Source organism: Trichomonas vaginalis, chromosome V, assembly GCF_026262505.1.
Source record: "Trichomonas vaginalis G3 chromosome V, whole genome shotgun sequence".
Classification (NCBI taxonomy): Eukaryota; Parabasalia; order Trichomonadida; family Trichomonadidae; genus Trichomonas; species Trichomonas vaginalis.
Window position 1 is genome coordinate 17,526,935 of NC_067207.1, and position 17,239 is coordinate 17,544,173.

A 17,239-nucleotide genomic window follows, 5' to 3' on the forward strand; every position below is an offset into this window, starting at 1 on the left:
GCAAAGAGTCCATGCAGGTAAGTTTGACAGACATGAACTATGGGAGAAGTACAAAGTCATACAAGACCTCATACTTCTTTCAGAATTCATATCTACGCAAACAAAGTTCAAATTGTAAAAAGTCAAGCTTGAAAAATAAATGGTTCATCTACTCTACTTGTTTGAAGTTGTCAAAATACTCTGTTATTTTTTCCTTAACAATGGTAAATCTTCTTTGAATGTAGTATTGGTACAACCTTTAATATTCATTAGTGTGTTTGAGGTAACGTATCTTGAACTATTTGTTTCACATTCTTCATTTGGGGTCATTGAAATCGGTAAGTTTTCGCGATAGAACCAATTTCTGTCAGATTTGTAAATCTTAGCAAGGTCGTAAAAGCTTTTGTTGTTTCTTCTGACTAAATGGCAACATAACCATATCTTTATCTTCTTCATTTTCCATCTCTTCAGATATAAATTCAATATACTTTATTAGTTTCTTTTCCTTTCCTTTGGTGATACGAACGTGGTATTCTTTTCTTGTATGTTTTTGTCTTTTGCTTCAATGACTTCATCTTTTGCTTGAAGTTTCTTTTCCATCTCTTCACGTTCTTGGTCTATGAATTTCGTTCAAGAGTTTACAAACAATACCAAGCATAACGAGGCGAAGCCCACATTGCAAACAGATTTACAGAAGTCTATGTACATTACCAGCCTCTCAAACCATTTGGCAAATTTTCACGATTTTCATGAGTTTTAGGCGAGTAAGATTTTACTTACTCGCTGTTCTTCACGATTTTTCAGAAAAAAGTATGTCTCGCTGTGCTTCGCTTCAAAATTCTTGTGTGCTTTGGTTCCTAAACCAGTCTTGTGGTTTCTTTAGTATCTGGAGCAAAACATGCGTCAAAATACTTTGCATTTGGTACATGTCATCTTTACCGACGATATGAGACGAGGTTGTTGTTTAAACTGTATGTACTCATATTCTTCATTTATATCTTCATGGACTATAACTGTTGTTGTGTTCTCTGGTTGTTGACATATCTGTGCTTTTATATTCCGGATAAAAAATAAAAAAAAAATAAAATTAGCGTTATTTTCTATCTTGTATAAAAGACCAAAAATAAAACGCTTTACATGTATTTGTTCAAAACTTCGTCAAAATTAATTTATAGCAACTATCATATCTCATCTACTTCAAACGTTTTCTTTACTTTCGTGGGACGCACCATTACCTTTTCTCAAAAACTTCAAGCAAGTTCTGTTTCAGCAGCTCTCATGATCATTTACAAACACAACCTATAACTCTTATGACGTACTGTCATATCTTTTTAGTTATATTTAAATGTTTCCTTCCTATCTTATATCTCTTTGTATTGGAAGTCCTTCGGTTTCTGAACGCATGTAAAGTAAGCCTTCACCTGCAACGTTCCGTATCGAACATGAACGCATATGTTATGAAATTATTATCCAACAACGGAGTCACATCCAGAAACAAAACTAGCTGGTAATAAGACTTTTGTCGATTGAGATATGCTTCTTGTTCCATAGAACTTACCGATATCCATAAGCTGCAGGATTTCTTTGTCAAAATTTTCTGAGTTGAAGCATTTTTAACCCAGTCGTGGATGTTTTACTTCCAGATTGAGAAATATAATGTCTGACAAAGAATATGTTGTATTTCCTTTGAGTATCTTCACCGTTTAAATCACCTATCTACCACTTGGTACATTGTCTATCTTTCTAACTGTTTCAAACTCATGTGGACATTTCCTGTTCTTACATACAAAATAAAAAAAATATTTTAAAAAACTAGCTTTTATTTTCTATCTTAAGGAAATTCATGAAATTTGGTCATTTTTTTCAGCAAAAATATATTTTTAGGCGACCAGGTCACTCGGTTTAAATGAACTTCTCTGAAAAAGTGTGACACACATGAATTTTTGACAACAACCACAGGAAATATACTTCTTCGTAAATGTTTTGTCAAGAACTTCTGTTCGTAATCGAGCGTAAATCAGACAAAAATATATTTCTTAGGGTAGAAGCGTATATTCCCCGTTTCTACCCTCATTCTACCCCTATGGATCTCTTAAGATGAGACAAGTTTTAAATATTTACAATAGCCGTAAACAAAAAGGTTTGGGAAACCACTCCCCCGAAGAAATGAAAAACAACCCTGACTTAGAGAAAGACTATATATTTTAATAGTTTAGTCAAAAGAGACAAACAAGAAAGAATGCCGGGCTTCAAACTTAAGAAAGGCGACAAAGTAAAAATAGAAATACCTAAACGCGACCCATATGAAAATACTATTGACTATGACAACAACAAGTACCCGACAGGTACTCACATTCGTGTTCGTAAAAAATAGAAGAAAGTATACAAGAGAATATTATGAAGTTTTAGGCAAACATGGCAAAATGTACAGACTGCAAGCAGAAGATAAAACTACTATTGTCAGACCTCGTTTCAAACTTGTTAAGGTTCAAGGTGGTATACTTTCAAAGACAGTTCCTAACAAATATAAGACAACTCCTGACGAAATATGCTAAAGAAGTTGAAAATGACGACTAAGCAATTCTATACCATGCGTAAACTGTCATGTAAGGTGGCATGTAGTCTTTACTTTGTCCCGTTGTTTGCGTATACCCTGAAACGCGATGTGTATGGTTTCCATCTCCCTGTGTGCTACCCCAGAAAACAATTTATAGCAAACTGAACGTCGTCTTTAACATCATATCCTTTACCTTTTTTCATTGCTGACCAATCCAAAATCTATGTTTATGCCAACCTGCTTCAGCTGTACTTAAATCTATGTAGTGACTGTGTGCAGGTAAGTTTTCACCTGAAATCGTTTTACTTCCACCTGTTTCCTTTGAAGAGTTTGCACAATACAAAAACCTGTCGACTATTTGAGTCCAAGTTCCAAAACCAAGTACTACTTCTGGTCTGGTAGAGTTCATTGACGTGTAAATAGAACCTATAGGATATAATGTTTGAAGTATTTCTGTCTTTAACGTTTGAAGCTCTGTTTTGTCAGCTTTTTTAACTAACTCATCGTTAACATATGTTTTGTCAGCTTTTTTATCTAACTCAACGTTAACATATGTTTTGTCAGTTTGTTGTCATATAAATTTGAGCAGTGAATTTAACTTTGTTTTCATCCTCCATGACATAGACATTTCTACATCTAGTGTATTTCATCGTCGTTATGTCTTCATCCGATGTTAAACCTTGTGGAAAGTTAGGAGGTTTCCAAAGTAGTACATCCCCACCAGTTCCATCAGGTTCTTCAACCGTTCCTGCAATATTTTCTATACCAACAGTTGCGAAGAAATCGTGTGTATGAGTCTTTTTAGAATATTCTTTGTCAGCTCTTGTCACTTCACTTGACATTTTATTGTCAACATATGTTTTATCCGCTTTGTCATCTAACATTGCTGGTAGTTCATCTACGTCATAGATGTTATGTGTATGGTGTTTTTGGGGTATGTTCTATCTGTCCATGCGAGAATATAGTCTCTTGTTGCATCTACATACTCTTTGTCAGCTTTTGTTGTCAATATCTGCCTTCAAAAGAAGTTCATCTATAGGTTTCTCGTTTAAAGTTCTTTTTGTTGGAATATTATACAAACAGTATGGTTCTTACTGTCTTGAAATAGAAACTCGTCTGTCATTGGGTTTAATGTCAGTTTTAAGTTTCCTTCTTTCAATGACTCAGATATCTTAGAATAGTTTGAAAAGTTTGTTGTGTTCTTATTTAGAGCTTGCAAAATGAGTTGTCGGTTGTGTTGTATTTCTCTCATAGACGCTGTTTCTTTCGACATTTTTATTCTAGATAAAATATGCTTTCAATAGAAAAAGAAAATTCAAGAGTTGCTACAACTAAACCATTAGATGAACTTTTTACCGAATGTCGGTCAAAAGTTTGAGACAGAGACCGTAAAGCATGAAGGCTATCGTTTTGACTACCCGTTAAGATGGCTAAGAGACCCATCCGTCACAAAAGCTATTGGCTTTCGTAGAATGAAGTTCATTTCAGAAGCCATACATGGTTTCCCATTTACGGTCGCTTTTTGAAGTTCGATACTATAACAAAGAAAAACGTACGTATGAGAAATTGAACAGGGAAAACTTTTACAAGTGAATTTGCTTGTAAACTTAGAAACAACTCTTCAAGCTTTTCAAGAAAAAATAAACGATATCTATCTCGAATATGCAAAACAGTACAACATTGACGAAGGAGAGTACCATCTCGATATTATATATGACAGGAAAAATGCAACTGTTAAAATCATAGAATAGAAGACCTTGGAAAAACGTTTATATTTCTACAAAATATAACAACTTGGCATGGCAATAGATTTTTGAGGATGTTAAATCAGCCTGCATGGTATCCAGTACACCGGACTATTATGAAGTCGAAAACCCTAATGGAACATATGAAAATGTTTTCGACTCCAGATGCTATTATAGTTCATGCTTCATTTTCTGGTGCACAAAACTCTTTTATGCTTGGCAAATGACTTTTACGAAAAACCTACAAAGCTATACGAACCACCAAGTGGAAGTATTTCAGACTTTCAAGTATGGTTTACTACAGATGGAAGAAAGAGAATAGTTCCATTATACCATGCGTTTTACTTAGAACTTAGTTTCATATACAACTACTATCGAACGGTAAAATATAATTTTAATACGGTTGAGGTGTTGGATTTGGTTGCCAACTTGACTGTGGTGCAGGTTCAGGCTGTTGTATAACAGGAGCTTGTTCTTCTGGTTCAGGGTCTTTAGGTATAATACCAACGAACTGACCTACTCTTTTACCAATATTTTGACTCCGTTCCAAATTCCTCTTCCGACAGATTTTATTCCATTCCATATACCTCTTCCAACATTTCGAAAGAAGTTTCCTATTCTTCCAAAGAAACCCATTTTACTATATGTAAAAATCTAATGTCCGCCTAGTCTCTTACGTTTCCTGTTGAGTTCCATAGCATTCTTTAACTGGAGCTCATACATTCTGTTTCTCCTCTGGTAGAAAACATATTCTGGGTCAACTCCTGTGTTTGCGTCATCTGCATAAAGTTGTTTATATCCCACTTCAGGGTTTGTATAAAACTCTTTCCATCTCATATTTGCATACCATGGTGGCAAACCTAACGCAGCGTCATTTGACATGGCAGTTTGCATTTGTACATCTGTTGGCACTTGACCATAGTTTGCCATTGCAGTTTGTATTCTAACTTCATTTGGAATATTCTCTGGGTTTGGTTGTCCAGGTTGCTGTGCATTCGCTAAGTTCTGTGCGTCCATTTAATATTAGATAAAAATATCTCTTACGAGTACATATGCTGAACATTTGCTGATATTGGTTCATCTTCATATTCTCTATATCTTTCTGCCACGTCAAATAAGTAAATGACACAATGGAAAAAACCTAAAACAAGTAGTCCTATTTCAAACCACATTTACTTACTAGTAAAATTTCTTTGTTATGACACTTTCTCCGGTTTATAGGACCTCTCTCATATTCTATCTTATCGTATCTAAACTCATAGTCATGTATGTCCTCTAACCATCTCATGACACTTTCCAAACCACTTTTATCGGATGTAAAGTAAAAGCATGGATGGTTATGTAAAACGTCTAAAGTTTCTAAAGAGTCTCTCAAAGTCCAGTCTACTTGGTATTGAAAATCGTATGTGTTATAGAACGGTGGGTCTACTATAAAGAAAACATTTTCCTTGTCTTTATATTTTTCATACAACTCTGTCCAACGACATCTCACAAACTCTATACCCTCAATATATTTTTCTATGTCCTCTTTGAAAACATTTGTATAGTTAAGATATAAAACTTTTGACATAAGTGTTTCAATGTCATGAACTCTTATAGCACCACTATATAATAGTCTAGCAGATATACTATCCCAGTCAATATACTCTGCCTTTTTCAAAACCTCTCTGACAGTATTTTTCTTATCTAATGGTATACGTTCCATCTTACCTATAGGTATCTTTTCTTTTAACTCTTTCAATATTTTGTTTGTGTCTGGTATATGTTTGAGACGGTTCATATAGTTGTCGAAGTCATTGCATATAATCTTTGAGTCAGGAAATACAGTATGGCACAAATGAGATATATAGAAACTTCCACCGAACAAATCTACAAATGTTAGACCATTCGGTAGTTTCTTAAGTTCTCTCAATAGAATATCTTTACATCTACTCTTATTTCCAAAGAAGGGTAACGGTGGTTTTGTAAAATTCATTTTATATATATAATAAAAATGTTTTTACCTGAAAAGTGACAGAAAAGCGGCTTTTGACAGATGTTTTATTGTGACTTCTTCGTAAAGACTTTGTTGAGATTTCTTCGTAAATGAGTGTAAATGACCCAAAAATATATTTTAGGGTAGAAGGGTATATCTACCCCGTTTTCTACCCTCTTTTCTACCCTCTTGAATTTTCATGAATTTCTTCGTAAAGACTTTGTTAAGACTTCTTCGTAAAGACTTTGTTGAGATTTCATCGTAAAGACTTTGTTAAGACTTCTTCGTAAAGACTTTGTTGAGATTTCATCGTAAAGACTTTGTTAAGACTTCTTCGTAAAGACTTTGTTGAGATTTCATCGTAAAGACTTTGTTGAGATTTCATCGTAAAGACTTTGTTGAGATTTCTTCGTAAATGACCCTAGTAGTATATTTTTGGTGTAAATTTCATGAAAATTCAAGAGGGTAGAAAAGAGGGTAGAAAAGAGGGTAGATATACCCTTCTACCCTAAAATATATTTTTGGTGTAAATTTCATGAAAATTCAAGAGGGTAGAAAAGAGGGTAGAAAACGGGGTAGATATACCCTTCTACCCTAAAATATATTTTTGGTGTAAATTTCATGAAAATTCTGAGTAAAATGACAGATGTTTATATGACACTTTCTCCGGTTTATAGGACCTCTCTCATATTCTATCTTGTCATATCAAAACTCATAGTCATGTATGTCCTCTAAGACTTCATTTATACTAAACATCTTCAGGGCTAGAAGGCACGAAGTGCCTGGAAGCCCCACTACCTTTTTTTTTTTTTTTTTTTTTTTTTATTTAGTCATATTTTGCATAATTCTAAGTAGATTTTGTAAAAAATCAAGAAAGAAAAATTTTAACGTGCTTTATTTTTTCTTTTTTATAATAATACATATTATTATATAATTAACATATTCATAATGTTTCACCCTTTCAAAAATATAATCCTTCTCCTCTCAAATAAACGTACATACGGGTGGCCTCTTTTTTCAAAAAATTAAAATTTGAAATTTTGGGCTCAAATATTAGAGATTTTTTCAACCTTCAACGATATATGTTGTCTATATCAGACCTCCTTTCTTTTTGATACTTAACATTGTTCCTAAATCTTAGCCGTTAAGGCTGTTCTGAAAATATTTTTTTTTTCGAAAAAATTCGAAAAAAATTCGTAAAATTCAAAAATCCCTTAATTCCTGAGGATTTTGGAAAAAAGTTTTTACATGAACATGTGTATATTATATGAAGTATATTGATAAGGTAAAAATCAAATTTTATTGCATATTCATCGAGAAAATAAACTAACGAATCCCTCAAAATTGAGAGGGTAATCCTCCTCCTCTCAAATAAAAGTACATACGGGTGCACCCTTAATTCCGAGCCGAACAAAAATTATTCGCCTTCCATTGTTCAAACTTTTGATCTCTCGGATTATGACATACTTTTATCTCTTATTCAATAATTCTTCATCAATGGTCAAATTGTTGTAAACAGAAATTCATCAAAAGTGACACATCAGAAAAGCTAAAATATTGAATTTTTGGAACTTTTGATAGAGCACGTTTTTAAATATTAATTAAAGTAAATGTATATTTTGTAAAGATTCTTTTTAATAAAAAAATAAAATTTTGAAGAAGAACACAAAATCTTCTGAAAAATAATATCACATAAACTCATATTATTTTCTAATATATAACTATTTTATATAAAAATCAAATTCAATGATCTTAAAAGCGAAGGATAAACCTCAAAATTTACGAATATAATGAGTGGGAATATAATGCTTATCTATCATAAAACCATATGAAATATCAATTTTTGCTTTACGCCTAATTTTTGACGACAATTAGCAAAAAATGTTAAATGTTAACACTCAGTCCATTTGAATATGAAAAATAAAATTGACTTTGATTAAATGTTTTTATTTATCATGCAATTCTTCTTGCGACCAAAGATTTGAATAAAATTTCAAAAAATAAGATAGCTTAAAAAATAATATACGGTAGTGTTTACTAATAGATGAATAGTATATAAATTCTATTAAAATGGATTTGATCCAAAAAAATATATAAATTTGATCATAAATAAAATCGTTTTAAATTACTTCTTCATTTAAATTATAACAATTATTTTTGGTTTTATATTTTTTTGGATCAAATCCATTTTAATAGAATTTATATACTATTCATCTATTAGTAAACACTACCGTATATTATTTTTTAAGCTATCTTATTTTTTGAAATTTTATTCAAATCTTTGGTCGCAAGAAGAATTGCATGATAAATAAAAACATTTAATCAAAGTCAATTTTATTTTTCATATTCAAATGGACTGAGTGTTAACATTTAAACATTTTTTGCTAATTGTCGTCAAAAATTAGGCGTAAAGCAAAAATTGATATTTCATATGGTTTTATGATAGATAAGCATTATATTCCCACTCATTATATTCGTAAATTTTGAGGTTTATTTCCTTCGCTTTTAAGATCATTGAATTTGATTTTTATATAAAATAGTTATATATTAGAAAATAATATGAGTTTATGTGATATTATTTTTCAGAAGATTTCATTCTATATGCCTATGAAAAGTACTCTCAAAACTAACTTTTTCCTAATTATAATTAAATCTAGAATATTGTATTATGCTTAGTATTATTTCATTTTTCTCATTCAATTTAGAATTTACAAATGTCAAAAAATTGAGAGCCGTCACTTTTGATGAATTTCTGTTTATTACAAAATATCTTTCACATTAATTTTATGGAATTGTTAATATCATTATTTTCTTCTATAAATCATAAATCCAGCATACAATTTGTTATATCTGCACCCTGGTCAAATTTCTGCATGATCCTTTGTAAACTATTCTAATATTTTTATCGTTTTACACTTTCTTTTAATTATATCAAAAGTCCTATTGCACGTTTTTTCCCTTATCCAGTGGAAACGAGTCACTTAATTAATTTACATATATTTTTATATTTGTAAATTTTCTATTGTCAATTTTCAATTATTTTTTTAACAGAAATGTCAAATAAATTTATCCTCATTTTACAGGAATTATTGTCTCGGTAGCTGCGGCTCTTAAATTTATAAATTGCATTTCTTTATATAGATTAAAAAAAAAAAAAAAAAAAAAAAAAAAAGGGTAGTGGGGCTTCCAGGCACTTCGTGCCTTCTAGCCCTGATGTTGATGTTTAGTATAAATGAAGTTTTTATTCGGAGGACTCTTCTTCTTCCTCCATTGCTTCTGGGAAGAAGCCTTCTTCTGGGTCGAAAACATTATATAATGTGTCGCTTTTCACAAATTATATATGTTTTCATGTTTTGTCACTTTTCTGTCACTTTTCAGGAAAAAACATTTTTATTATTATATATAAATGAATTTTACAAAACCACCGTTACCGTTCTTTGGAAATAAGAGTAGATGTAAAGATATTATATTGAGAGAACTTAAGAAACTACCGAATGGTCTAACATTTGTAGATTTGTTCGGTGGAAGTTTCTATATATCCCATTTGTGCCATATAATATTCCCAGACTCAAAGATTATATGCAATGACTTCGACAACTATATGGACCGTCTCAAACATATACCAGACACAAACAATATATTGAAAGAGTTAAAAGAAAAGATACCTATAGGTAAGATGGAACGTATACCATTAGATAAGAAAAATATTGTGAGAGAGGTTTTGAAAAAAGCAGAATATATAGACTGGGATAGTATATCTGCTAGACTATTATATAGTGGTTCTATAAGAGTTCATGACATTGAAACACTTATGTCAAAAGTTTTATATCTTAACTATACAAATGTTTTCAAAGAGACATAGAAAAATATATTGAGGGTATAGAGTTTGTGAGATGTCATTGGACAGATTTGTATGAAAAATATAAAGACAAGGAAAAATGTTTTCTTTATAGTGGACCCGCCGTTCTATAACACATGGGATTTCAATACCAAGTAGACTGGACTTTGAGAGACTCTTTAGAAACTTTAGACGTTTTACATAACCATCCATGCTTTTACTTTACATCCCGATAAAAAGTGGTTTGGAAACCGTTATGAGATGGTTAGAGGACATACATGACTATGAGTTATATTATTGACAAGATAGAATATGAGAGAGGACCTATAAACTGGAGAAAGTTCACAATAAAGAAATTTTATTAGTAAGTAAATGTGGTTTGAAATAGGACTACTTGTTTTAGGTTTTTTCCATTGTGTCATTTATTTATTTGACGTGGCAGAAAAGTACAGAGAATATGAAGATGAACCAATGCCTGCAAATGTTCAGTATATGTACTCGTAAGAGATATTTTTATCTAATATTAAATGGACGCACAGAACTTAGCGAATGCACAGCAACCTGGACAACCAAACCAGAGAATATTCCAAATGAAGTTAGAATACAAACTGCAATGGCAAAACTATGGTCAAGTGCCAACAGATGTACAAATGCAAACTGCCATGTCAAATGACGCTGCGTTAGGTTTGCCACCATGGTATGCAAATATGAGATGGAAAGAGTTTTATACAAACCCTGAAGTGGGATATAAACAACTTTATGCAGATGACGCGAACACAGGAGTTGACCCAGAATATGTTTTCTACCAGAGGAGAAACAGAATGTATGAGCTCCAGTTAAAGAATGCAATGGAACTCAGAAGGAAACGTAAGAGACTAGGCGGACATTAGATTTTTACATATAGTAAAATGGGTTTCTTCAGTAGTATTGGAAACTTCTTCAGAAGAGTTGGAAGAGGTATATGGAATGGAATAAAAACCGTAGGAAGAGGAATTTGGAACGGAGTCAAAAATATTGGTAAAAGAGTAGGTCAGTTCGTTGGTATTATACCTAAAGACCCTGAACCAGAAGAACAAGCTCCTGTTATACAACAGCCTGAACCTGCACCACAGTCTAGTTGGCAACCAAATCCAACACCTCAACCGTATTAAAAAATTATATTTTACCGTTCGATAGTAGTTGTATATGAAACTAAGTTCTAAGTAAAACGCATGGTATAATGGAATTATTCTTTTTCTTCCATCTGTAGTAAACCATACTTGAAAGTCTGAAATACTTCCACTTGGTGGTTCATATATAACTTTGTAGGTTTTTCGTAAAAGTCATTTGCCAAGCATAAGAAAGAGTTTTGGGCGCCAGAAAATGAAGCATGAACAATAATAGCATCTGGGTCGAAAACATTTTCATATGTTCCATTAGGGTTTTCGACTTCATAAAAGTCTGGGTGTACTGGATATGCTGCAGGCTGATTTAACATCCTCATAAATCTATACCATGCCAAGTTGTTATATTTTGTAGAAATATAAACGTTTTCCCAAGTCTTCTATTCTATTGATTTTAAACAGTTGCATTTTTCCTGTCATAAATAATATCGAGATGGTACTCTCCCTCGTCAATGTTATACTGTTTTGCATATTCGAGATAGATATCGTTTATTTTTTCTTGAAAAGCTTGAAGAGTTGTTTCTAAGTTTACAAGCAAACTAACTTGTAAAAGTTTTCCCTGTTCAAATTTCTCATACATACGTTTTTCTTTGTTATAGTATCGAACTTCAAAACCGACCGTAAATGGGAAACCATGTATGGCTTCTGAAATGAACTTCATTCTACGAAAGCCAATAGCTTTTGTGACGGATGGGTCTCTTAGCCATCTTAATGGGTAGTCAAAACGATAGCCTTCATGCTTTACGGTATCTGTCTCAAACTTTTGACCGACATTAGTAAAAAGTTCATCTAATGGTTTTAGATGTAGCAACTCTTGAATTTTTCTTTTTCTATTGGAAGCATATTTTATCTAGAATAAAAATGTCGAAAGATATTGCTTCCATGAGAGAAATACAACACAACCGACAACTCATTATGCAAGCTCTAAATAAGAACACAACAAACTTTTCAAACTATTCTAGAGATATCTGAGTCATTGAAAGAAGGAAACTTAAAACTGACATTAAACCCAATGACAGATGAGTTTCTGTTTCAAGACAATAAGAACCATACTGTCTGTATAAATCCAACAAAAGGAACTTTAAACGAGAAACCTATAAATGAACTTCTTTTGAAAGCAGATGTTGACAACAAAGCTGACAAAGAATATGTAGACGATGCAATAGCAAAAGAAGAAGAAAGAGCTAACAATGCTTATGCAACAAAAGAACATACTCATCCTGAACTAGCAGACAAAACATATGTTGACAATAAAATGTCAAGTGAAGTGACAAGAGCTGAAAACGAATATTCTAAAAAGACTCATACACATTCTATATCTGAAATAACAGACTTAAACGTTAGCCTTGAAAAGAAAGCAGATAAGGAATATGTGGCTAGTAAGTTAGAGAAGAAAGCGGATAAGGAATATGTGGATGAAAAAGATAACGAAATGAAAGAAAGGGTTGACTGGTACCATGAATGGACATCGAAGACTTTTAAAGTTAAAGCCGATACAGGATGGGTTTCAGGATGTTTAGACCTTAAAGCAGATAAAACTTATGTTAACGATGAGTTAGAGAAGAAAGCAGACAAGAACCATACACATACAAGTTTTACAACTGTTGCTATAGAAAGTATTGAAGGAACGGTTGAAGAAACTGGTGGGGATGCAATATATTGTAAACCTCCTAACTTTCCACAAGGTTTAACATCGGATGACGACATAACGACGATGAGAAACATTAGATGTAAAGATGTTTATGTCATGAAGGATGAATATAATATTAAATTCACTGCTCAAGATTTATATGACAAGAAAGCAGACAAAACAGAGCTTCAAACATTAAAGACAGAAATGCTTCAAACATTATATCCTATAGGCTCTATTTATACGTCAATGAACTCTACCAGACCAGAAGTAGTACTTGGTTTTGGAACTTGGACTCAAATAGTCGACAGGTTTTTGTATTGTGCAAACTCTTCAAAGGAAACAGGTGGAAGTAAAACGATTTCAGGTGAAAATTTACCTGCACACAGTCACTACATAGATTTAAGTACATCTCAAGCAGGTTGGCATAAGCATAATTTGGGATTGGTCAGCAATGAAAAAGGTAAAGGATATGATGTTAAAGACGACGTTCAGTTTGCTATAAATTGTTTCTGTGGTAACACTCAGGGAGATGGAAACCATACACATCGCGTTACAGGATATACGCAAACAACGGGACAAAGTAAAGACTACATGCCACCTTACATGACAGTTTACGCATGGTATAGAAATGCTTAGTCGTCATTTTCAACTTCTTTAGCATATTCGTCAGGAGTTGTCTTATATTTGTTAGGAACTGTCTTTGAAAGTATACCACCTTGAACTTTGACAAGTTTGAAACGAGGTCTGACAATAGTAGTTTTATCTTCTGCTTGCAGTGTGTACATTTTGCCATGTTTGCCTAAAACTTCATAATATTCTCTTGTATACTTTCTTCTATTTTTACGAACACGAATGTGAGTACCTGTCGGTTCCCATTGTTGTCATAGTCAATAGTATTTTCATATGGGTCGCGTTTAGGTATTTCTATTTTTACTTTGTCACCTTTCTGAAGTTTGAAGCCCGGCATTCTTTCTTGTTTGTCTCTTTTGACTAAATTATTAAATATATAGTCTTTCTCTAAGTCAGGGTTGTTTTTCATTTCTTCGGGGGAGTGGTTTCCCAAACCTTTTTGTTTACGGCTATTGTAAATATTTAAAACTTGTCTCATCTTTGCCTGGAGAAGTGTCTATATTTGTCGTCATATGACATTTCATTTGCTTCACCACCTTGTGGTTGGTTTAAGTCTCTTAACATTTTTATACATCCGTCAATGACACCAAGAGCAGAATGGTTTTGGTCGACAATGAAATATTGGTTTACATTTTTTGAACGCAGATAGTTTTTTACATCATCTGATTTGAAAGAACTTTCACAGTCAGATGTCAGTTTTGTTGGATGGTATTTGTCAACGAATATTGTCAAAGCAGTTTTCACATCTAAAATATTTTTGGACTAATGGTATGGCTTCACAGTATCTTGTGTTTTGACCGACAAATATTAGCCAGTATGGAGGTCCATCTTCTCTATACCTCGGAATGTTTTCCAAGATATCCATAAACCAAGCATTTGGTGTTGAACTAAAGATTTTTATCATGAGTGCTTTTTTTGTTGCCTTAGAAACATAGGGGTCCTTGTTTGGATTCGTCATTTTTTAACCATAAGAAATGGGTTTATTTGGCGCATTAGCAGGAGTTGCATCCAGATTTTTGCCCGCAGTGGGAACAATAGCCAGAGGTGTATTTGGAGTTGGAAGGAAGATTTTGAGTACATTAGGTATACTTAAAGAGAAAGCACAACCTATTATACAAACTGTACAGAAAGGTTGGGATGTAGCACGAGATGCAACAAATCTTATTCCAAATCCTGAAACAAGAGGAAAAGTTCAAGGATGGATGGACAATGTAGGAAGACAAGCAGGAAACTATTATAACAAAGCAAATGACTACTATAACCAAGCAGGACACTATATGGACCAAGGTGAAAGATTCTTTAACAGAGGATATAACCATGCACAACAGTGGGTAAACAATAACCAACCGCAACCACCTCAAACTGGGGAATGTAAAGTTTTTTACTGAGATGAAATGAACAATACAGCATTGAGACAAATGGGTTCAAGATGGATTTGTCGACTTCCAGCAGTTACACACGTGTTTGTCAAGTTCTTCCTATACCTCAGGAAGTTTTAGACCGACTTAAAAAACCTAAACAACCAGTTGAAAACAAACCAAACTAAAATTTTTTACTGAGATGAAATGACCGAAGAAGTTGAAACGGTAGATTTGACACCACAAACAAAAAGTTCAGAACCATTGTCAAAACCTGTCAAAGAACTTACAGATGAAGAGAAAAATTCAATAATAGAAAGTGCCAGGTCTGGAAATACAAACCCCAACTATAAAGTCACTTTTCATAGAAATGGAACGGCTAGTATCTCAAAAAAGAAACAGACTCTCACAAATAAAATATTGAAGTCTGAAGGAGCTTTCGAGACAACAGATGGAAAAGTTTACTTCACTGACCAACAGTTCATTATAGAACATCTCATTGACTTAGAGTCGAAATATTCTAAACTTTACAACAAACACAAAAGTTGAAAGGAAAACAAAAACAAATGGCATATGATATTTATGAAGATGTTGACGACACAACTGTTCCTGCAGGTGAAGTAAAGTCAGAGGAACCGAAAAGTGACGAAAAACCGATAGAAGAAGAAAACCAAAAACTGAAGATAAACCAAAACCAAAGTTTAGTTTCCAAACTAAACCAAGTCAACCTTCATTAGCTGGTATGGGTTGGCGTCAAAGACTTATGGCAGCAGGCGGTTATGTAAAGTAAAGAAAAAAATATTTTTTTATTTTTATAAAAATGCCCCCATATAGAATGGATAGAAAGTCTGCTAGAATAAAAGCAGAGTTGCAAAGATATGGTTGGAGAGTTTCGAAGAATTTTAAATATAGGAAGGGAAGACCCATAAAAGTCTATGACAAACTGGCTGGTCTGACTACGAAATGGATTTGGAAACAGCACGTGCCAATTATCCAAACAGACTAGAGAGGTTAGAAGAAGAACGTCTTATGGACATGCCTTTCGATGTTAGTGAACCTCAAGTTGAAGGACACGACGGCTTTGCCAGATTCTACTGGAAACATGACGAACAATTGCATCCTTTGAGAAGGAAAAAAGGTAGTGCAGAGGATGGTCATGCTCCCATGGAAAGAACAAGATATGCATATGAGAAGTATCGTGAAGTTAGAAGTCAAATTACATCTGGTCGAACCTTTACAGTAAACTTTGACGAAGGAAAGAACAAAGAAGGCTTCATGGGTGTACTTGCTGCAATTCAAGACGGAAATAAGAAAGGACAATCTCAGATTGACCATAACGATTTGGATGGTCACATTTACTATGCAAATGGCAATGAACAAACAGCTGCAAAACTTCTTGACGCTTTCAAGACTACAAAGAGAGAACAAATGGTTGACTCCGACTCAGACATTTTGAATGCAATTGAAGGAATTGCAAGTGTCAAGTTCGAATGGTACCAACCTAACCCTCAAGCAGTCAGACAACATGCTGGATACTTCCGTTCATAAATAAGTCTGACATTGACTTGACAAGGTATGGAATTTACAATTCAATTGAAACAATTGTCAATGAACCTTGCATTCTTACATGTCTCAGGAACTCTGGTCTTGTTACAGAAGAGAAGATGAAGTATCTTGAGTCATGTGTGAAGACAAGGTACATTCTCAGAGGTCAATTGGCAAAAATTGCACCGTTGGCAAATGTCAATATCCGAGTCAACATACCTACAGCTAAAGGTTCTTCACATGACGACTATGTTGTTGAGTTCAATTTACCATGGTTGAAGATTGCAATTGTCCACAACCACTTCATGTTGAACGAAAGTCTTACAAACCCATTGTTCGGAAAAGGCAAGTGCAACATTGTCAGAGCTGTAAACATTCTTTTCGAGAAAGGTTTGTTGGAACCAATTCCAGATGACAAGCTGACAGAAACTTTTGTACCAAAAGACGAAACAAACTTTTCACTGTTAGCAAGACCAAAAGTTGTTCCAGACAAAGTTCTAGTACAAAAGAAGTACACAATTCCACAAGGAGTTGGATTGTTCGGATACCAACCTGAACCAGAAGAACTTCCAATGAGGTTGCAAGAACTTCAAGATGCTATAAACAAACTTCCATTGAGACATCCAATTGACGTCAAATTGTATTGGAGAGCATCTGAGTTAGGTCAGAAGGTTTTATATGAAACAGGTTGCTTCGACGATGTTTATGAGATAACAGGAGAAGTTTCTCAGAAGATAAGAGACTCACTTGAATTTCCACAAACTGGACCAATTGGTTGCGACAAGTTCGACTCAGATGAAAAGATATACTATGTCG

General features: G+C 33.5%; 4 protein-coding genes and 2 pseudogenes across 6 annotated transcripts, besides 4 other annotated features; 3 read left to right on the forward strand and 3 right to left on the reverse strand.

Moving 5' to 3' along the window:
- Positions 1-7,084: part of a mobile genetic element that runs on past the window's edge.
- On the reverse strand, positions 4,936-5,298 carry TVAGG3_0354740 (uncharacterized protein; the record flags this gene model as incomplete). The annotated part of the gene is made up of 1 exon (XM_051231243.1): positions 4,936-5,298. One exon carries the CDS (start codon positions 5,296-5,298, stop codon positions 4,936-4,938), a length of 363 nt encoding a protein of 120 aa, XP_051100973.1.
- TVAGG3_0354750 (phage tail repeat-like family) lies at positions 5,438-5,986 on the reverse strand (the record flags this gene model as incomplete). The annotated part of the gene is made up of 1 exon (XM_051231244.1): positions 5,438-5,986. The coding sequence occupies one exon, from the start codon at positions 5,984-5,986 to the stop codon at positions 5,438-5,440; it is 549 nt and encodes a 182-aa protein (XP_051100974.1).
- Positions 7,085-7,763: 679 nt separating the features above from the next.
- Positions 7,764-7,801: a mobile genetic element.
- A 1,180-nt stretch (positions 7,802-8,981) lies between these two features.
- Positions 8,982-9,018: a mobile genetic element.
- Positions 9,019-11,002: 1,984 nt separating this feature from the next.
- On the forward strand, positions 11,003-11,245 carry TVAGG3_0354780 (serine threonine-protein phosphatase family; the record flags this gene model as incomplete). Its single annotated transcript, XM_051231245.1, has 1 exon — positions 11,003-11,245. One exon carries the CDS (start codon positions 11,003-11,005, stop codon positions 11,243-11,245), a length of 243 nt encoding a protein of 80 aa, XP_051100975.1.
- Positions 11,246-12,554: 1,309 nt separating this feature from the next.
- Positions 12,555-17,239: part of a mobile genetic element that runs on past the window's edge.
- Positions 13,590-14,478, reverse strand: TVAGG3_0354800 (annotated as a pseudogene). Its single transcript has one exon. A coding segment is annotated over exon 1 (889 nt).
- On the forward strand, positions 14,495-14,895 carry TVAGG3_0354810 (uncharacterized protein; the record flags this gene model as incomplete). The annotated part of the gene is made up of 1 exon (XM_051231246.1): positions 14,495-14,895. A coding segment is annotated over one exon (401 nt), but the record flags the coding sequence as incomplete, so codon positions are not given.
- On the forward strand, positions 15,842-16,846 carry TVAGG3_0354820 (annotated as a pseudogene). Its single transcript has one exon. A coding segment is annotated over exon 1 (1,005 nt).